General features: G+C 36.4%; 1 protein-coding gene across 4 annotated transcripts in view; it reads right to left on the bottom strand.

Moving 5' to 3' along the window:
* The window catches only part of LOC133522911 (glutamate receptor ionotropic, kainate 2), a 38896-nt gene that overhangs the window by 2902 nt on the left and 13179 nt on the right, over positions 1-22815 (bottom strand). The window contains exons 2-18 of one of the 4 annotated variants that reach the window (XM_061858393.1): positions 20212-20288; positions 17283-17438; positions 14872-15056; positions 13028-13185; positions 12213-12354; positions 11597-11764; positions 10643-10663; positions 9345-9497; positions 7268-7486; positions 6036-6286; positions 5766-5945; positions 4802-4939; positions 3510-3708; positions 2676-2907; positions 2267-2382; positions 1415-1570; positions 9-426 (exon numbers count right to left, since the gene is read on the bottom strand). In XM_061858393.1, the coding sequence (XP_061714377.1) occupies positions 415-426; positions 1415-1570; positions 2267-2382; positions 2676-2907; positions 3510-3708; positions 4802-4939; positions 5766-5945; positions 6036-6286; positions 7268-7486; positions 9345-9497; positions 10643-10663; positions 11597-11764; positions 12213-12354; positions 13028-13185; positions 14872-15056; positions 17283-17438; positions 20212-20287 (2562 nt within the window). In that variant the 5' untranslated portion in view covers position 20288 and the 3' untranslated portion in view covers positions 9-414. The other 3 variants (XM_061858391.1, XM_061858390.1, XM_061858392.1) reach the window with 3 other exon arrangements.

Below are 22815 nucleotides of genomic sequence, written 5' to 3'. Positions count from 1 at the left end.
TTACAATTTTTTTACAAATAAGTTACCTATTATTAGTTAGAAAAATTGTACCTCTTCTTTCTGTAGTTCCAATGTAAGGCAGCATTAGGAAAATAAAGAAATATTGTTATAGAAATTGTAGCATCAGATCTTAGTACTACATTTTAAATAGCGTTAACCACGGCTGCATACCCAGCTACTGCTTTAGTACGTGCTGTCCAAAAAGTACCTGTTGAAAGTGCTACCCGTGTCTGGCTGTCAAGTTTTGCAGTACTAATTAAAAATAGTTCGCGCGCAACTCAACTCGCTCATAATCGTATGTTTACTACCTCTAATACATAGTTACACAAGTACCTAATCTACTCTACTATTGTAACAAACACAGATGCGAGCCAAAGACCATTATTAAATCGAAAATTTTTACCCATTTGCTGACTAAAAGTAAACCTAAAACAAAATAAAGTTAATGGTGAAAAATAATGTAAAAAGAAGAACTGAAATAAATGAATAAATATGTTGGCAAATATTATGATGACATTGACAGTTCATTATTAGTATGACAAAGATAGGCTTGGCATGATTTAGATATTTTACGACGCTGACAATATAGATTTAGACCAAGAAAAGTCTGCAACGGTTTTGATAGCACACGCAGTGCAAGTGCTATTTATACGTCATAATTTCATAGAAGTTTGACGTTTCAAATAACACTTGCACTGCGTGTGCTGTCAAAATCGTTGCAGACTTATCTTGCTCTAACTCTACTATAAAGCTTTCTGAAACTGTCTATCAGTTATTCAAACATTACATCATAATTCCTGTAATGAAACTTACATACACAACATATCGTTTAGAAGTCGTAAATGTTACTTCTAAGATTAATAATGCAAAATTAGAACACACCTATTTGTATTGTGCTTGTTAGTTAATTAATTAGAATATTTGATGTAACTGGTTGGTTATTCATGTCACTGGGAAATTCAATACTTAATGGTGCTTTTGTTTATTATTTCCTCAGTTCAGTATGGGGCGTGCGTTGTCCTGAATACCGTTAATTTTGGGTGCTTGTAACTTTAGCAATGTAATTATTGACAATTAATAGGTACAGCCACGTCTAAAAATATCGATACGAACAAAGTGCCCAAAAATATGTATAGGTATACGACCTCATTGCCCATATTATATGTATTAAGGTGTATACATATTTTTGGGAATTTGTTGCCTATCTATATTTTCAGACGAGACTGTATTTACTCATTTACTATGTTAATAATGACAAGTTTCCGTCACTGGAGCTTTGGCCATTCTCCTCAACTCCAAAAAATACCTAATGTTACTTTACTATTACTGTCGTTTCTATTATGGGGATACTTACTTGCCCAGTTGCACTGTCTTGATGTTATACCATAAGGTGATCATTACGGCGTAAACTCACCCGTTCATCCACAGCAACCTTACGACTCTTCCACACGAATTCACAGACGGCGATGACACACGCTACCCCCATGCCGCCCATCAGCACCACGAACACGCCGCCAACGTTAGCGAGACCCAGCTCGTTGGCTGTCGATGATGATTTTGATGTCTCATCCTAGGAAATAAAAGAGACTAGTTGATCCTTCTATATTTTGGGCATCGTGTCTAACTTGAGTTCTGTTCAATATTTTGGTTGTAGCCAAATCATAATCATAATACATTTAAAACTGGCGTCTACTCCACCGACAAGAGCCGTGCTCTTAAATGATGATGATGATGAATACATTTATAAAATATTTTGAAATATTTTTTTTTTTTTATTTATCTAAAACAAACCAGTGGTACCAGGTAGGTACACTGACACATTAATTTTACTTTACTAACCAAAAAAGACTTGCAGTAACATTATCAAACGCTTCTTTGTGCGGCGCCATAGTATGATTGCTCTGCGCCTCACCGTAAAACACGGAAAATAAAAAGACAGAAGTGTTTTGTTTTCAGTGCCTTACAATACAATTGCCATAAAATACATCATACACAAAGTGCTTTCAAAAATCTGAACATGGAGATATTTTGACCAAGCTTGTTGCCTGGACGTTTATACGGGCTTGTGACTTCGATACAAAGTTTCAAACTGTAAGAGCACTCCGTCGACGGCGACGCGCTGTGCAAAGTGTAAACTGCATCTACTAAATTCGAACTACAAACTCAGTTATACCAATGACAGTGGCAGTGAAAACAAACATTGATTTGATATTAGAATTCCAATAAATTACCGCATTTATCTATAGTAGTTACCGTCTTGACTTACCCTACAGGATCCCCCGCCTCTTTTTTCTTTCCACCATTTCGTTTTGAGAATATGCAATTTGCCTTCCTCTTGCAGTTTTAAAACAGCACCACTGATAGCAGTGCGGTATGGGGAGTCTAAACAAAGTCAAAATATTTTTGAGTTTTAAACATCGAATTTTATCTCTTGGTGAGAATATGAAATGTAAGAAATCGATCCAATAATATTCATCTAAAAAAAGTACAAGATGTTTTGACAGCTGGATGATGAATTTCTGCGAACTTTTGTTATAACCTTTTTAGAATTTCATGAACGCATAGAAAGTTAAAATGGCAAGATTTTCAAAGTCATGATATTTTGTCAAATAAACAATTTTGTCTTTATAGTTACAGAAAAATATACTAGTATGATTTATAAAAAAAAAACTTACTAGGCGGCATCGCGATCCCATAGCCCTTGGAGTCAAGCATGCCGCCGACCTGCGTAAGGTCACAGTTGCGCTCGACCACATACTCGATGGTCGTGGATTCCATTAGGTATGCGTACGCGCCCTTGCCGCGCATCACACGCTCCTCACCCTCTTTGTTACTGGTCGCGAACACTGACGGCCTCGCAGACTCCATGAACGACCACATGCGCTGGTAAGTCGAGAAGTTTGAATCCTGTTGAAGTTAAATTCAATTATGAGATTTGTGAGCTAAACAAAAGTATAACTACCTATAGCCTCATCCTCATCCGTCTTGATCACAAAATTTAATTTCCCTTTAAGAAATGTGTTTTTTTAAAATTAAGCAAAGCATTTACCATTGTCATCACGTAAAATTTTATATTGTGCCTTCAGAATTTTATACATGCAGGACTATTTTTATAATCAAACTATGGCCGAAAATCAAAATTTATGAAAGACTTTTGTCTTGCCTGATAATCCACTGTGTAACTTTATAAATATATCAGATTTGGGCTTTATATTCTAATCAACACTTTTTCATCAAAATTTAATTGACTTAAAAGAGTATTAACTTGATTCATCTAAAGAATCTATTATCTAGTAACTCGAAGAACAAAGACGCGTAAATTTGAAGAAGCGTCGCCAAAAACAAATTTAGCAAATTCTAGTTTACATTTCATTAACGCTCCCTTCTGCGAGTACTCATTCTTCACTCGGCATGAATAGGTGCGTAACTGAGAAAAGTTATTATGCAAAATACTTAATTTTGTTGTCTACAGCTTTATTTTTACCCGAGTAGCCTAAAAATTATCTTACCCTGAAAAAAGCAGCGGTGGAGCCTCCTTTCAAAGCGCCATACTTAATTTTTGTCTGTTTTGCGAGATCTTCCGCGCTCTCAATAGGCGAGTCCATGCGCTCGACGGTAAGAAAAGCGGCCAAATTTGCGGTATACGATGATATCATGATCAAAGTGAAGAACCACCACATTCCAGCGACCATTCTTGTTGAAACCGCTCTGGCAATACATTCAGATAACAAAAGTTAATCTAATTGATTAAGTTTCAAAGTGCTGCTATATCAAATTAAGTTTTCAAGGAGCTGAAATCACTAATGTCTGAACATGTTTAGCATCTACTTAAATTGAAAGTGTAGTGATTAAATGTAGTCTCAAATGAAAATCTTTGTAGCTTATTTACTAAATACTCAAGTGTGTCTTCAATCGGTTTTGATATAAGTACTTAGCTTCTGAGATCGATGTTGCATATTTCACATGGCGTGGATACATTCATATAAAAATAATAATGTTGAAAACATGTAACATCGATCCATAGAACTTATCTACGACTTAACTTTAAATTTTGATGCAGCAAGCTATGGATACTACACAAGCACAGAGAAATCTTATCAGGTGCACTGTTGTCGGAGAGCCATACCGAATTCAAAAACTAAATTCTTAAAACCATAGCTAATTATTGTGAATCCAAAGTACCAATGTGCCAAAGAGATTTCTCAAAAATGGCAAGGTTTCAATGAAATGTTCTCGGTATTTTTTTCTGCAGATTTATTGCCAAATATTCTTATAGTTAGTTTCGATATCTATCACACTTGAAATAGACGCAAATGATTGACGTAAATATTAAATGAAACATTCGTAAGCAGTTTAAAGACATCCCTAATCTGAATGGAAACTCTAAGTGGATACTTGCATGAGAATTATCTCATGGTTTCCAGAAATTCTCGGGAATTTGAGAGTATTCTTTATATTTCGCAACTTGCACATTGCTAATCCAAACCTCATCGAAAGTACCGAAATATCTCTATTTAAACCGGATGGTGTAGGTTTACTTACTCAATAACTACCGGTGCTTGAAATTCACAAAGGGTTGTGGTCGCTTTGAAACTAATTAGTGAAAAGGAGTTCTTCATCCAAGCTTTGTAGTAACCGAAGGCTACATTTCCGTATTTACAAAGACCTGTATTATCGTCTATATCATTTTAACGAAAAGGACCGAATAAAATGCCTTGAGAAACCTTTTGTACCAATGTGCGAAACTCTAAACCTGTGGGTGCAGAATTGTAGCCAACCGTTAGGAGTAGATGGGACTTACTTCGGTGCGATATCCGAACCTTGCTGCATCAAGGAGCCGATAGTGAACCACAGCGAGTTCAACAGAGTGAATTGATTCTCCAGCACCTGCGGCTCGTCAAGACAGTTCCTCGGGCTGTCCCACTCGTACGGGCTGAACCTGCGCCCAAATACCGCCCATTTAATGACTATCCACTACTCACGCCCACCATCGGTAAAATTACTCTTCATCATTTTCGTAATTTATTTGACAAAGGCGTAAAATTGCTACGTGTTGAACATTATGTTCAAATCGTAAAAAAGTTATTAGGTAATTAGATAAGTTATATCTTAAAGCATCAGTCATAATTTTCACAAATCAATTGGTTCAAAATATAAAGCCAAGTTATTAACAGTTTAGGATTTAGAGAAAATTGCATGTTAACATTTTACAACTTTGACAAAAAAATACAATGCGTTCTTTCGTTTTTCTTTTTGATGGTCTGGGCGTATTTACTAGGAAAATAGGGCTCTGTCTATCGCACGGAAAAAGTACCCAAATCATACAGATGTTCCTAACACTATTCCTCGAGAAAGGACGAGTCATTCTCGAACGTCCTAGCGTTTCGTAATTCAAACTGTATTGATTTCGCTGAGGTCACTATTCTCCAGCGACACTAAAACCACATTTGAAACATTTTAGTGCCAGATGTGTTTTCAAAATCGCCTTTGTGCAATTCTTCTATTAGTTATTTTTATCTTACTTGGGTAAAAAGTCACAGCTCTGCTGCATTAGAGATCCAATGGCAAACCACAGACAGTTAGCGAGTGAAAATATATTTTCCATTTTCTCTCCGTCCGGCGACCGCGTTTGATGCCATTCGTACGGAGTAAACCTATTGGATTAGCGCATTTAGCACACGAATAAAAAGAGCGTTACTTTATACGAGAGGGATTTTCCACAAAATATTAAGTGGCTTTACTTTAGTAAGAACGAAAGAACGTACCTGGCCAAAATAAACAGTAAAACTGAAACACCCAAATATGCGGTGGCCATATAAATCCAGACGTCCAGAGACAATGGCGAGAGAAACGAAAACAGGTTCGGTGGTTGTTTTATAGGTTTGCGGTAGAGAACCGAAATTCCGAGGTTCATGAAAGGCATTGTGAAGTCGACCACTTGCTCCCTGTTCAAAAAAACATTGCAAAAAAGTAGAATGTGTATTTTCTTTGTGAGAATAAAGTTCCCAAAATTTTGCAAATGAACGAGTACGTACCTGTCGTATGTAATGGTTAGATCCGCAATGGCTACATCAGCACGCTGTTCTAACAATTCTCTTATCATTCCATCCCATTCTTTAGTCTCCCGATTGAAGGAGCCGTATCTGCCATCAGGGGCAAGCTTGAATGTGTAATTGAAGCCCAGAATTTTAGATATCTCATGAATGAGATCGATGGCGTACCCTTCGAATTGCGCATTGCCTGTCAACTTCTCGCTTGCTTCCTTCCGCATACAATATGGAGCACTCTATGGAAATATTGAATATGTAAGTGTGAAACCAAATAAGGTAAGTAATATTTTGTTGTCAAAATAAATATGTCTGCCTTATAAGTAGCTTTACACTATAGCATCTTGTGATTTTTCTATACTCAATTTAGATTTACTTTAGGTACTTATTTCCTTGTTTACTCAATCTGACTGCGACAAATACGTACGTAAGTACCGAGAGTGGCGTAAACTACGAAATTAGAAGGGAATAAAAAATATGGAACGCCGCGCTATAATTAGAGCCCGATTCAGCTTAAGCTATTTGTTGAGGTATTGATCTTATTTTGGTACGACCTTCAAGATCGCTCACACTGATTGGTGCATGCGAAATGAAGTGAAAGTCATGCGTGAGATGCACGCCAATCACCAAGACGATCGTCAAGGTTAAATTAGAATTGACCTATTGGCCATGGCGTGGGTTTTAACGTTTTAGTTATACAATTCTGAAATATACTCCTGTTTAAAATTTTGTTCGTCAATTTAATTGGCTATATCATTACCTATTTTATGCTTTAATAATACTGTTATGGTATGCAGGGTTTGCAGAATAACCATATACAATTGAAAATAAATGTTTTCGTAAAGTTTTTCTACGGAGCCAACTGGTTTTGGTTGGAGTATGCCCTTGCAAATATAATCTAGTTTTCCCGTGAATTCTCTCATGACATTTCCTTTGTAAAAAGGTGTAACAATTTAATATAAAATCCACAATTTTGAGTAAGCCCCTCTTAAACCAACATCTACTTCCGAGGCCGACCCTACTATACGTTTATAAGTAGTGATGTAAAGTAGATATAAATGAATGCGACTATGTTTCTTACTGATGCATTGCGATGTGATTTACACCTTATGTGAGTCAGGAGAGCGTATACACAAATGTTGTGTGCGCTAATTCAGGTTCTGTGGGACTCGGGAGAATAGTTAAATGTAACCAAAAGATTGATGTCGGTGCGTACTTACCAAAATCGTCGTGACTATTAGTGTTTTGTTTTGCAGGATCTCGACAATCTGCTTCTGATTTTCGCCATAAGATCGTGTATAGTTAACGCCTTCCGAGGAATTCCAAATACCGGCTTTCTGGAGGCCGTCCCTTGTGAGTTCTATTATGTCGAGCGTGAAGTCGCTCCTGAATCCTTGATGGTCAAACTTTATAACTCCGGTTAAGCCCTTCATCTCTACCTGTGTATTGAAACAAACGAGCGTTGTGAAACTTGCCTAATCATCCTGTTCAACTATTTAGTTGCGGAGGCAACTTTAGATTGTGTTAGTGCTGGACGTTTATGTGAATTCCGTCCTAGTAAATAGGTTGTAGACTACTGCTAACAGGTTAGTTAAGACAAAGCAAAAGACAAATTTACGTTCTTGTGCGTGTCTTGTACGGTTGTTCTCAAACCTATCCAGTTCAATAAATCCTAGTCTATATAGTTGTATCTAACTACCAACAGTACCAACTCGTTTTGGCTCATTTAAAAGATTATTTCAAGTGCCTTACAAGGACAAAAACAATTGATCTTAGGTAAGCATTATTATATAATTATGTTATGAACCATTGCATTTTTTATGATAAAATAAGCACTAATATTACCTCTAAACTACTAAACGAAGTCTTTTGTCTCAATATTCAACATGAAAGGACGAGGACTGCAATTCAATTTTCCTACTTCAGAACTGTCATAACAAGGAGAAAAGTTAATTTTATATCTGTTTATTTTATAGCTTTTACGGGGGCGTTTTATGAATGAACGTCGTAAACTTGCGAGGAAATCCTTGACGATATTAAGATGTATCTTTGACAAGAACCTAAATAAAAATATGATTTATAATTAATATTATCAATATGGTACTTTTATTATTTGTAGACGCTATCTGTCGTTAAAAAATAATGCAAAGATACAAGCACAGATAAACAAAGCGGCTTAGACCGGCATGAATCGAACCATGACTTCTATATGGCAGGATTAGTGCATTTACGATTTCGCCACCGACGAAGTGACATTTACGATTTCATACGACATACTTTGATAATATTATTTGCAATTTTTTGGTTATTTAACCATGATGTTACTCGTAGAATAAAACTGAGGTTGTTCTTCATTAAACATGTGAAACATGTCATGTGAACAGGTGCAGTGTATATTATTGTGTTCTAGCTTTAACGTTTAGGTATTCATTTATGAATGACGCGTAGCCCCGTTGGAACACCGGCAGTCGCTAAGCTCGCTAACAATGCGGACAACTAATCCTACTACCCACTAATCCGCCCTACATTCTCAACTCGAAACAAGAGAACCAAATATCCTGTCTCCTTTATACTGCACATGAGTGAGGTTGAAAGAGCTATGTTGAATTAATTTCTACTCTAAGTGATGCTTAATCTTACTGTTTAGTAGGCTTTTGTTCGGTTTAGGTGCCTAATATTCAGACGGAAGCGAGGAATGTAGGTGGAACCACTTTAATTGCTGGTGCTAATTATACTTTTCTCGCGGCGCGGTTTGTTTTAAATAATATAGTAACTATTTAACAAGCACCCGTGCCATTTTTCTACTTTACTGTCCATTTGGTTCATTAACATAGCGAAGATGAATATTTATTTTGCTGAACGATGAAAAGAAACCAGATACAATACAATTGCAATTTTTATCCTTTAACCCTTTACCGCATACGAAGTCATTTATATGGCGGATGTAATACTCAACTCTATTGTATATATAAAAGTTCAAATTGCAACAAATATTCTATATTACATACAGTAAGGGTTAAATGCCTAATAATTTAAAATATCTTGATTTCCGCGAGGAAATATACTAGGAAATTATAAAGTTGACTATAAAATACTAAATGATCCATGTAAAATAATTCTAAACATTCTTTGTTTGAGAAAAGAAATACCTAGTAAAAGTTTGAGTCAGGAAAATTATTATAAATAAAACGAATAAAGGCATCCTGTGTTCATTCTTCGCACCTTGTATATCTTAAATTTAATTAATTTACACATCAAGTAATAAAATAAATTATACTATACAGAGGAAATACTCACGATCTTCATATAATTGATGAGACTGTAACCATGAGGCCATGTGTCTTCAGCTTCGCACGACAGTGGTCGCACGTCGATTTGCTGTGACGTGTCCAGGTCGTGCAGAGCCTTCGCGAACAAATGTACAGCGTCGTACATTAACGCTGTTTCCGTCTGTGTAAAAAAAATGTTTCCACAACATAGCAGCTGGCCTACTGGGCCATTGTGAAAATTGTTTGGCGACAAACGTCAATCGCTTGTCACGTGATCATTTCCAAACATTCGCAAGAACGGTCACAGACTTAAATTCTATCCATCCATCGAAGGTTCAAGTTAATTTGAAATGTTAAATGTAAAGTAAACCCTAAATGGCTCAACAATTAACGTCCGTGTCTGTATAACTATTAGTAAATATAAAAAAAACAACATATCCGATAAATAATGAAACAGACAGTAATGTCAAACCTGCTTACTGTATTACTACTTATTGTATTTTTTTTTTCTCCTCTGAAGACTAGTAAATAGAATTTAAGTATGGCTCATGATTTCATTTTCTTTATGCTGTTAGTATGTATGTTAACATTATGTACTTAATAATGAACCTCCAGGTCTATGATTCTTAAGTATGTTAAGTACTCTACATTGTACTTCAAATCCATTTGTATATGTGACTTTTTGTGTTCTAAATAAAAATATAAAAAAACTAAGGGTGACGTTCGGATGCCAACTACAGCTGCATTATTGCGACGTCATGCTGCCGCTGTATCTGTCAATTCCTTGATAAAATGTGTGACGTTCGCGGCCGCATTACCGCCGCAATTATGACGTTCCTACAACGTTGCCGCAACAGTAATGCAGCTGCAGTTAACAACCGAAAATTTGCTTTTAAGTAAGTACAAAGAAACACAAGCCTTCGTGAGCTTTCCGTGGGGCTTATTGTTAGTCAATTTGTGTAAGAATGTCCGATAAATATTTATTTATTATTTATCTTATTTATAAACAAAAATAAAACCCGCTCACTAACAAAAAATAGTATTTGAACTTACTACTGGATTAGCGATAGAAACAGGTAGGTACATAATCATTCTACCTACGTAAAGCTAATTATATTTTCGAGTTTATCCTTATGCTCTTATTATAATGCACAGAGCAGATTTAAATCCTGATTCTACAAAATAAAAATGTCAAAAACATTCGCAAAGTGTTTTTAATTCGACATTTATAACGCATAATTTTATATTATTCCAAAGAGTTGAGTTTGGCAAAGAAATTAACTTGTTAGTAAAGTAAATAAATATCTCGTGAACTTGTATACTCACCTTTATAAAGGTCATGTTTTCCTGTAAACATAACAAGTAATATCATTATGCTAAACAAGTTCAGTCTGCTCTATTTTAGAAATTGCTCAATAGTTAGGTATTACGTCGTTAACTTTGATATTTGCGGGCCAGACACTCTCAGTAAATACATTACAGATTATGACATTATTATTGACAGTGTAGTGAAAACTGGAATAAAGCGAAAGATTGATCACAACGAAGGATGAATATATTTAAGGAAAATATATTTTACTGCTAGTATCTGAATCGCATTTTTTTAAATACCTATTGAGTAAAAAAATCAAGAATGTCATAATCTGAAATCATGGTGATGATTCCAGGATACTTTCCACGGCTAGGCAACAGGCCTCCTCTTATTGTTTGGACTATAGTCCTAATTCGTCATAGCATGTTCTATTTCATATTATATTTACAGGTATTACATCAGATTGCATGTAAAAATTAACGCTAAGTATTTGAATTCATTGATGGCAAATAAAAAATGTTTTTTAAGATTATGATGATATTCTGCCCTATACCCCACATGACTCGCTTAACTTCAAACTCAGATTAAATACATCTGTCAGATTATGCGATTTTGTTATTAAAGGGGCTCACTGATTTACAGTCGGCCGCACGGCATCGGTCTGTCAGTTCAACAAAAAGTTGACAGTTCCGAACAACTGACAGGCCGATATCGTCCGGCGGACTGTTAATCAGTGGGCCCCTTAAGAAAAGTTAATATGCTCGAATAAGATCGAATGGTTTTATCTGAGATTAAAAATAAACGACCCACATAATGGCCATAAGAGCCAATTGAAAACTTATTCATTTGTTTATAGTATTACCGCACAGTTAATTTCAAATTCAAACTAGTTATTTTATGATTTATTGTGTGTGGTAGGGTAGTATCTATTATTTCATCTATGTTCTCGTAAACAATTTAAAATGTACCTTAGCAGAGGTATGTCCCAGTTGCAATTTCCTTCCTTTCCGTGCCTCATCATAGACCCAGTCTCTGACTACTCTTTGCACGTCCGCTCTCTCGGGGTCTAACAATCTCAGGGAGGTTATATTAGTTCCACCGTACTTGAATTCTTCTAAATCAACGCTGTGTAAGTCCTGTTAAAATAATAAGAGACATCAGTGGTGTACTTCCCTTTGGCCCAAATACTTTTCGCCAAATTTCACTTCCCAACCAACTTATCGCAGTTGTTTTATTTCCCAAATGAATCTTTAGCAAATGTGCACTTCTCATTTAATCTATTTGGTCAAATTATCATTTGTAAGAGACACCTTCACATACTTTCTATGAGATTATGCTCGTAGCGCCAAGTATTTAATCTGGAAGTGAATAGAATAACTCAAGTTTTATGCTAAGTAAGTCAGCTCTCCTACTACCGATACCGTCGGCGATAATGCGTAAGGACGGCCAAGATTTTTTCTTTCAAACTTCTTGATAATGGCACATGTACAGTACAAAACAATAAGCAATGAATATACCACAAATATGTGGTGTGAGTGTATTGATTTAACTCGTCGGCATTGTGTTAGTAGACAACAATCTTACCAGAGAAGTGATGAGATAGCTGTGGTAGTCCGACATCATCCCAATCTGCTGTGCTTGCTGTAGGACATCTCGAATTCTGTCTGTCGCACAGTCCAGCACTATGTGCGACTCCGCCGAGTTCTTGATTTGCTTTAGTAGAGGCCTGGGTAGAAAAACAACTGACTTCAAATTCGGTGGGAAATGTGCAAACAAAACAGATTGCGAAAACCAGGATTGAAAAAAAAATATTGAGTCCAAGTCTCACCCAAAACGGTAAATTTTCCACTTTTAATTTATTTCTAAGCTCAACAGCATTGTTCGCAGACGTTTTGCTTGATACAAAACTAAAAATGATTGACGTATTTTTTATTATAAATAAAAATCAAGACGATAATTCCAGTCGAAATTCCTTTCAAGTACATAATATTTAATAGCACTGAATTATTTCACATCTTTTGCTTCATCGCGAAAGTTATCCAGAATGCTTTATTAAAACCATGCCAAAATCGTTGTTTCGTTTCATGAACCGGTTTGTCGTTTTAGCACTGAAATTATGCTCGTAAATTTATGAGCAATAAAATTTGTTTACTGAAATACAACTTAAACACGAGGTAATAAACTAGTTAAACTAATATAGTTCCAATATTTACAAAACTCGTTTCACAGTTCACTAAGTTAATATTTACATATTTGTACCTACTCGTATATTTGTAACCTAAATATATGATTTTTTTTAGCCTATGACAGATTTTAGTGGTTCATAATCAAAAACAGAATTTATGAGTTTGTCTCGGTATCTGTCTATACGTTCGTCACAAAGTAAAAAAAACAGTTACCTGTAGTCGTGTGAGTCCGGCAGTTGCCTCACGGCGACCGGCAGCTCCAAAGGTCCGTGAGCTTTTAGTAGCTCCTGAAGCCGAACTAGACCGTCGCTGTTTTCGTACACGATTGTAAACGACTTCCAACCCCACGCTCTAACCAGGTCCACGTAAGCCTGTTAGTAACAAGTAAAATTATTAGAGAAAAATATCATGTCCGGCATCTTAAAATTAAAATACCTAATCATTTATTTTTCAACTAATTATGAGCACCTTTTTCGGTCCGATATTTTTCAATTGTGGCCGATTCGACTTGCTGTATACTTTTTGACCTGCTGACATCACCCGGCTTAAGGCAGCACGATGAGGGTAGTCTCATCGAGGCTCGAAGTGGGGCAACTCCATGGTGTTGCAATGCATGTGGCTCTAGGCGGCGGGTAAGTAATAGAACGTATACAAACCTATAATATATCACTCTGAATGTATAAATTCAATTTGTATAATTTTGATCGGAATAACATTCAATTGCAATAACATGCAATATGTATAACAACGAATTCTATAATTGTAAATTGTATAATAAACACTACATATATCATTGTTTACGATAACATTAGAAAGGTATAACGTTGAAATAATATAACATACAAAACAAATATCATACATTAAAAATACCGAACCACTACCGAAATTACATTATTTAAATATATTTTTGTGTGTTAGTTAATGAACAGATACAGTTTTTAAATTATTATGAAATGAGCAATGTATTTGAAACATCTATACTATGCGAATTTATATTTCAACGTAGTTTGCTCCGTATTTATCTATTACAGATTGCAGCTTTTTTCTGTGGTAATTCTGGTGCTAATTTCTTTATCTAGAGGGTCACAGTTCTAACCTAACCTAACCCACTTTTCTGTTAACAGTTTCTTTTTCCGAAGCCCCAGAGTTCTAACCTAACCTGCTACCTATTCTGGAAACAATTTATTTATCTAGGGGGTCACAGTTCTAACTTTTTTTTTTATGGATCCCACTGGCACGGGAGAAGCCGAGTGGGTATGTCCGACTCCCACGGACTAAACCCCCTGGGGTGTTCCACCGCGCGCTTTGTGGACGGGGTTTCGGGAACGCGATTGTAGACTTCCGATACCCCGTCGGCGTTGCCATTACGGGCTCGTCTTTTGTGGCTGCTGCAGCAGCCTACTCCGCTGAAGACGCCTCGGAACACTTGAGGGCCTTCCAGCTCGGAACCTCTTAAGGCGAGTGATGGAACCGGCCCATCACCCGCAGCCACAGTTCTAACCTAACCCACTTTTAACAGTTTTTTCTCTAGTAGTGTGTTCTATGAGGTTTGAAATTCTAGGTCATCCTACTAATTTTACTACTTAATTATATAAGATGATATTTATATTTTAATATGTATATATTATGACAGTTATATGAAATGAGCTTAACTTATATGTATATTATACCAAACAGCCATATGTATGTCGTATGTTATATTATTTTTATGTTATACTAATTGAAAGTATACGTTTACTTTATTATACATAAGATTAGTATACATTTTTAACGTTTGTAAACTGAATTTATTCCAAAAGTGCGTATATATTATAGGACGCACCCCTAGGCGGCAGGATATGGATAGAGGTTGACGAAACACGACTCGCACATGCGGTAGTCCCACCGAGTCAGGTGGGGTCATGTGTCTCAGGCATGTATAAAGCACACACTTACCCGGCTCAAGGCAGCAGGATGTGGATAGAGGTTGACGAAACGCAACTCGCACGTGCGAGAATCCTACTGGGTCAGGTGGGGCAGCTCCATGTGTCTCAGGAATGTATAAAGTACATACTTACCCGGCTCAAGGCAGCAGGATGAGGATACAGGTTGACGAGACAAGACTCCCGGCGAGTGCGATAATCCCATCGGGTCTCTAGATGAGGCAGCTCCATGGTGTCGCAGATGGACTGCACGTGCGCTGCCGCCGGAGCGCTTTGCGGGCCAAAGATGGCCGCCACCCCGCTTCGGAGCAGATGACATACTACGAGCAAGAAAATAATTTCAGTCTAAGGTTATTTGTTGTTTGTTGTAAGGTTGCTTTAGGTTTCAGGAATTTATGCGTAATAGCTGATCAGTTTTTAGAAAATTGGATCACTTATGCTGAGATACGAGACGCCCGCTCTCTTGATATTTAAATTTGATAAATATTGTATGTGATGAAATTTTTGCAACAGTTGAAAGATTGAAACGATTAAAGAATTATAAGTCGGAAAATATTAATAATTAGAACCCGGGTAATATATATTTATTCATAACTAGCTTTTGCCCACGACTTCGTCCATTAGGTTTTGTTTCCCGAAACATACTTTCAACCCCTTTTTGACCCTATTAGGGACTGAATTTTCTAAAGCCCTAAAATTATTTTTCGTACTTTCTAATTTTTTTTCCTACTAATTTCAAGTCCCTGCTCAAACCGTTCCCGTTACAAACTTTTAACCCCTTTGTAAGCCTATAAGGGGATTTCCAAAAACGCTGATATTATTTTTCTTCTTTTTTAATACCTTTTCACAAAGTTTCAAGTTCCTAACTTAAAATGAAACTTGATCACCATACAAACTTACACCCCCATGCAAACTTACATCCCATACAAACTTCCATCCTCTATTTAAGCCTCTTAGGGGATGAATTTCCTAAAACGCTGAAATTACAATCCTTATATTTCATATAGTTTCTAGTTCCTAGTTTAAAATAAGACTTGAACGCCATACAAACGTTCAACCTCCTTTTAAACTCTTTAGGGTTGAATTTTTCATAATTGCTTCTTATCTTTTGTACACTTTATAAATGCAACCTATTCTGCAAATTTCAACTTTCTAGCTGTCGTAGTTTCGGCTCTGCGTTGATAAATCAGTCAGTTAGTCAGGTCACACGCATTTCTATATATAAAAGATCTCGCTCTTGGACGAGCTCAAGTCTCGAAATAACTTTGTGCAAAAGAGTAAATAGTCCGGAATTTCTGTATAAGAAATAGGCTCTTAAAAACTTTCCCGAGCTACTTTGTATTCAAAAGAAAGAGTTTGTCATCCCGTCGACCCATCTTGCTAAATTGGATGCTTACCTACAGGCAACAGTGCTTATAGGGGTTTACCTGGTCTTTTTAGAAGATTTTATTTAACTTGCCCTGTTAGTATGTATGTTATTTTGTTAATGCCACTTTACAGAAAACCGCAGCCAAATAACACTAGACCCTACTCATAGTGTTGCGTTCCTGCCGATGAATAAGGTTGTCAGAGCTCAACGAGGTTGCGGAGCGTTAGGTCGGTAACGCGCATGTAACACCGCGGGAGTTGCAAGCGTTCATAGGCTACGGAAACTGCTTACCATCAGGCGGGCCGTCTGTTTATTTGCCACCGACGTAATATATAAAACAAAGAAGTCGGGTGACAATGCAATATTATGGAGTCATCGAGCTGATCTGATGATGAAGACTGAAGGTGGCTATAGGAAGTCTCTGAAACAACGCAACCTAATTGTGTTTGGGGTTTTTATAATTGCCTCGATGATTAGTTGCCCGTGGTAAGAAAAGTACAGTCAGCGACAAAAGCTTGTACTAAAAATTCAATATTTGGGAAAAACTTATTATTCATCAAAATGATTCTAGAACTGTTTTTCTGAGGTAATTACTTACCTGTTTACTCTGAACTGAATACCATGAAAGTATATTTTCCTAATGATTAAGAGAGATATTGGCTCAAAGCTAATATACATATTTAAATACAAAATATATCCAAGTTTCTCATTGGATCGTTTAACCGTATCCTTGAAAACGGTTTTCCCGTGGCCCAATCGTTTTAGCTAAAACCAACGTAAACGAATAAAGTAACCTTCAAATGAAAAAAGTCTTCAACCTTTCATCTATAAATGGCGTGTGGTGCTATAATAACTGAGTTATACGTGTAAGTAGAATGCCCCCTCTTTCTGTTCTTTCCTAATTATATAGGTATTTTTTACGTTTTGATTTTTAATCGTAATTGAAATACAGGAATCGTAATAAAAGATTTAGATAAATACGTTAAAACCGGTCATTCGCGTTTTAAAATTCCAAAATTACTTGATATGTTTCATTCAGAAGCAGTCTGCATCGATGATCAACACAAACGGCTCTTAAGCTCCTCGGTATGAACCAACTCAACTTCAACTTGTCGACCAATTATCGTAGAACAAAACTGAGTTTTGAAGATAATATATGTAAATGCTTCTAACTTACCTCTCTTGGAAGCGTGGAAGCTGTCCTGAGGCGAGATGGTCTCAACTTGCGCAAGAAGTTTGGCCCGCGGCAGAATAGCGCGGTCCGCGTTAACGCGCTCTACAGCGTAGCGGAACGCTACCTCCTGCTTGTCATCTTCAGGGTGGAAGAGGCCACCTGTCACACAAAGATTAACCATTGTCGGAATCCTAATTTATGAGTACCTACATAACATACCGCCGCGTCGCGCGATCGCTGCCTGAACTTTGCTTTACAAAGAACGTGTGTACATGTGCGTTACAATAAGCAAGTGTTATTACCGTCTCATTTTACCGCATTGCAACGTCCCTTAGATTGGCTGACCTTGGTCCAAAGTTTTACGCCGATTGAAACTTACACATTAATGTCAATTTGATCTCAAACATCACTCACTACTGCGAAAAATAACAAATAACAGATTTTAAAAGTGCTAACGCCGCTACTGACACGTAGCTACGTTGGTAGTATACATAAATGAATAAATATTATCAGACGACATAACTACAAAATTTACATAACTTAGCTTAAATGGTTCCACAGTGAGCACAGTACCCAAGTTGTATTTTATATGGTGATCATAAGCAGTTGCATTCACATTATCGTCCAACACTTGAAAAATACTCTGCCACGAAAATATTAAAGATGAAACTATATATAATTTACTTATTCACTTGACATAACTTTAGTCTGCTCTCAACCACAAAAGTCACGAAAAATTTACAAAAAAAAAATCTAGGTAATCAAGGTGAACCTTGGCGTGGATGAACATATTTAATTATTTTTATACAAAAAATTGCATAAAAAAATATAATGTCGCTAATTAGGAAGCCCATCATCTTTTTTGTAAAGTTGCGTTCATTTGAGTCTATTTCAGAAAAGACCTGATTTTTTTAAAGACATAAGAGTCCCCGGCAAGCTCGGTCGAATTTTATCTTCCCATACAAACGGAGTTTCGTTCTCATTTTAAAACTACGTGTTGGATTGTAATGAAACTTTGCACAAGGTATATCCATGCATGTAATAAAATTTTATGTAGTTCCAGTTTATAAAACAAACGAAATAAAGGTAAACTAGTTTTGTAAGAAAAACTTAAGTTCGCTGTTTTTTTTTACTATGGTATCTGAAGCTACATAAACTAATTACAGGTCTAGATATACGTTATCCTAATATTGTAAGTACAAAGTTTCAGAGCAATTTAGCTAGGTAGTCGTTTTAAAATAACAGCTTAACTACATTTATTAGGAGAACCGAGCTTGCTGGGAACCCTTCAAGAGCTTTGCATGTTTGATTTAATACATATGATATTATGATAACAGTGCCTAGGAGAAAATTTATGATAAACTTGTTACGAGTAAATTGTTAATAGTCACGTTTTCACAGCTTGCACGTGTGTTACATGGGCAGCCCAGGGTTCTTAGCGACCGTGCCAATCGCTAACGCTCTGTAGAGTATCTCTCTCTATCACTCTTCCATATTAGTGCAATAGTGACAGTTGCATTTCGTTCGCTACGGAGCGTAAACGATTGGCACGTTGGCTACGCACCCTAGTTTTAGTCATATAGTCGCCCCGATATACGGCATAAATAGTGTAAGAAACTTCTATCTGACTTTGACGACCGGTTTGGCCTAGTGGGTAGTGACCCTGCCTACGAAGCTGATGGTCCCGGGTTCAAATCCTGGTAAGGGCATTTCTTCGTGTGATGAGCATGGATATTTGTTCCTGAGTCATGGGTGTTTTCTATGTATTTAAGTATTTATAAATATTTATATATTATATATATCGTTGTCTAAGTACCCTCAACACAAGCCTTATTGAGCTTACTGTGGGACTTGGTCAATTTGTGTAATAATGTCCTATAATATTTATTATTTATTATTATTATTTATTAATATTGTCGCTGGCGCATCAATACTATAGTTCGTGTCATCCACGATGACGCGCAGATTTGTCAAATCTAACCTTTAATAACATGGCAATACGAGTCAAGGCACGCGTCTTCGTGAATGACACGATCTATATAGGTAATAACTATGACCTACATAGCAAACAGCGACCTCAGCGTATCACTGTTAATACATTTCGCAAATTCAGTATCAGCCATCAGGATAAGACTAAATAGATAGCTATATTATTAAGTAGTACTTTACTCGTATTTAATAATTAGAGAATTACTTTCCAACCCAGTAAAGTTCCAAGAACCAATTTAATAGCAATCGTTCTCGGGTCTTCTAATTACATCGCTAGCTCTGAAGTTATTTCACTTTATCCGTCGCTTCTTAGAATCCCTAATTTTCTGTTCAATTATTTAGAGAATTTAGAACTGTAGAATTGGTGTTATGTACAAACTTCACTTGAATTATCATTATTTTCATGATCAATTTATCGTGACGAATAACTTTAAAGTTAAATAAATCAGATTTAAAGATATTATTCGATTTAACAGTCTTTCATAAATGTCACATCTACTTTTGAGTGTTTTTAAGGTAGCGCATCGTTAAATAATATAACCTGAAAATGCGGCGCTTGCTTGTTTCCCAAAACCCGCCCTTATTACAATACTTCGCGCACAAGAATTAATCGAAAAATCACAACTACAGTATTAAAGTGTGTGTTTAGACACTACATGGAAAATTTAGAAGCTTGGATCGGTCCCATTTGCCTGTACAATGAAATTTTTTGTTAAAAAAAAAGGCATCTTTGATACGTTTTTCTCTGCTATAAAAGTTAACCAACCATGTAACGGCAACTACAGAAATGAATTCGATGCCATAAATAACCAACCAAACAATACTTTCATGAGTTTTGTAATTGCTGAGATAAATCAAAATACCTGCCGCCAAACTTTGCGTCGTCTTAAATACTTACGTGCTAAAAATATCCAAGTCAATACGTAAAATCCCTACTCCTTACCAATCCTTATCGTATCCGGTAACGCAGAAAGATGACCAAAAAATAGGATCAAATAAATTGCCTTGGCTCCTCTCATCCTGAAACAAAAAAGTAATAACTTTTCAATATCGCCATTTTACGCATAAATGCCGCCTTGTTCTGCGGTCTAGACCAAACTTTTAGAGGACAACGGGTAATTATTTTAGGGCAATACATCAATCAGACTAGGATATCAGTTGTAAGTATAATATAGATTTGCCCTTATTTATTGTCTCATAAATTCCTAACGCAAATGAGCCTGTTTACAAAGTGTGTTTAAAAAATCCTCTATGTTTATGTTCGTAATAACAATTCATCTTAATGATACCAGTGGAACTACTGAAAGCTCCTCCTCCCGCAAAATACCGTAAAACTGAGGTACTCTGAACCATTTTTTATATTAAATATGACACTTTCTGAGCAGAAACAAAAATCAATCTACAAGTTTTTTTGAAAATCTATTTTATATTTAATAAAGTTAAAAAAACTTGAAGTCACCCCTATTTCTCTCACTTGTATCCTATATTACTACTGCAACTTTTATCGAAAATATATAAAACTTTACAATCTTTCTCACAAAACACTATAAAATGATTTCGTTTTCTTTCTTTTTGCAAATTCGTAAAAGTGTTAAGTGTTAATCCCGCCTTGGTTCCTACCATTACCCTGCTCTAGTCCGTATAGTCAGTGCGGGGCAAGTCGTGTTGCTAAACAGACCTATGCTGCGTTGCACGCGCGGACAAGCGAAATTCTATTTAGAAACGCATAGTTCTGCGCGCTCGATCTTTTGCAGCGGGTGGTGCGGTCAGGGGTATAAGTTCTACCCAAACGCGCGAGGTCGTTGGCGTCGGGTGCAGCCTTAAATAGTGTGAGGTAACCGCGCAATGTGTGGTGTGACAATAAGTGCCACTACCACAAACGATACATTTTGAGTCTAAAAAATACTTATACATCAGCGTTATGTCAGTAGGTACAATTTCGTATAATGCATAATAACATTAAACACACCTAACAAAGCTGAAAATAATGCGTCTTATTTCTTTAAGTTAAAGATCAAAGACCAAGAAAATTTCATCAATAAAACCATAAAGTTATGTGAGTGGTAAAATAATTACATCAAATGAACCATAAGGTGATGTTAAAATTAGACAGGGCCTTGTGAGGGGGATATATACTTCTGTTTCTGTAAATTTTATATCTAAGTAAGATACATATCAAAAAATTGGCTACGAGGATTCGGCAATATAATTTTCGACGATTTAGAGAACCATTTTCTGCTAGTATATATTTTATATAAAAACTTGGACTTTTATATAAATATTCACTTAAGAACTCTGAAGGCTTGGAGGATACACTCGACCAGGTATCCAGGCGCCTCCCAGTCCAGTGATATGTTACAGTCACTAGTGTGTGATAAGACTGATAAGTTAGTCAAACGATGATATGATTTCACCCGTCATAATTCGAAAATTAACTAGTTATCAATCCTCACCAACATTTGACAACTATAATCCTCACTAAAGCAAAATGTAGTAGTAGACATGTACCTATGCGAAATGTGCGTAGGTATTTCATGACATGTTGTTGTTGTTTTTGTGTGTGTGTGTGTGTGTGTGTGAAATCATTCATTTCAAACTTCGTGGCGTTACCTATACTAAAGCAACTATCAATTTATGCAAATAACGACTTTTTTTTCTTCAAATGTGACGCCGACGATCAACTGGCATATTAACAAAGTGAAATTCTCTCCATAATTTTTTTGACCCAATAGAGACCCATACGCCCGTCTGCTTACAAAAATTTATTTTACTTGAACTAGATGTGAGAAGAAAGGTAGAAAAGTCGTCGTGACAGCCTTTCGATTAGGGGTTCGTTACTATATGCGTGGTGGTTCCTTAACTAGGTACTAGGTGATGAAAGTTTCGTATTTATTTTATTTCAAAAATTAAAGTCCGTACTTTTATTTATTATTTTTATTAAAAACCTAATCCGGTAAAACCCCACTTGTTGTAGTGTACTGTGAACATAGTCTTACTGACAGGTGGGATTGATGTTATTCGAGATGTAGTAAATTTTCATGTCAATGGGACGTTCATAGGATGAATCAGTTTTCGCTTGTCGAATAAGGTCCCAGTTTTGTCAGCAAAAAATGGCGGCATGGCAAATCAACAATTTAACAGATTCATTACTTTCCCTGTATTGCCCAATTATACTGGACGCGTCAGTTAAAATAACAGAATCGCGAGTAAGAAATCAAATTAATTGCCATCACGTTTTCCTCGAACTACGTAAAAGAGCAATACTTTGTACAATACTCCGGCACGTGCTCAATGAAATCAATTAGAAATGCCGTGGCATACTTGTGGTCGGGCGGGGAATGTAGGGCAATTGAGCATCCACTGTTCGCGCATTTCAAGAGCTTCTCATTACTTGTATAGGGTAATTATTACAGATTATTTGTCTATGAACACGAAGAAGCGTGTCTTACGGGCATGACTAGGTAAGTATATGTACAAAAGAAGTCATTTTAGGGACTGAGGAAATTAACGTGAGATTATAATTTCGTAGAGAGCCTGAAACCGTTTA

This window comes from Cydia pomonella, chromosome 11 (genome assembly GCF_033807575.1).
Source record: "Cydia pomonella isolate Wapato2018A chromosome 11, ilCydPomo1, whole genome shotgun sequence".
NCBI classification, from domain to species: domain Eukaryota; kingdom Metazoa; phylum Arthropoda; class Insecta; order Lepidoptera; family Tortricidae; genus Cydia; species Cydia pomonella.
Note: the sequence above shows the minus strand (reverse complement) of the source record. Positions and strands in the feature narration are given on the sequence as shown.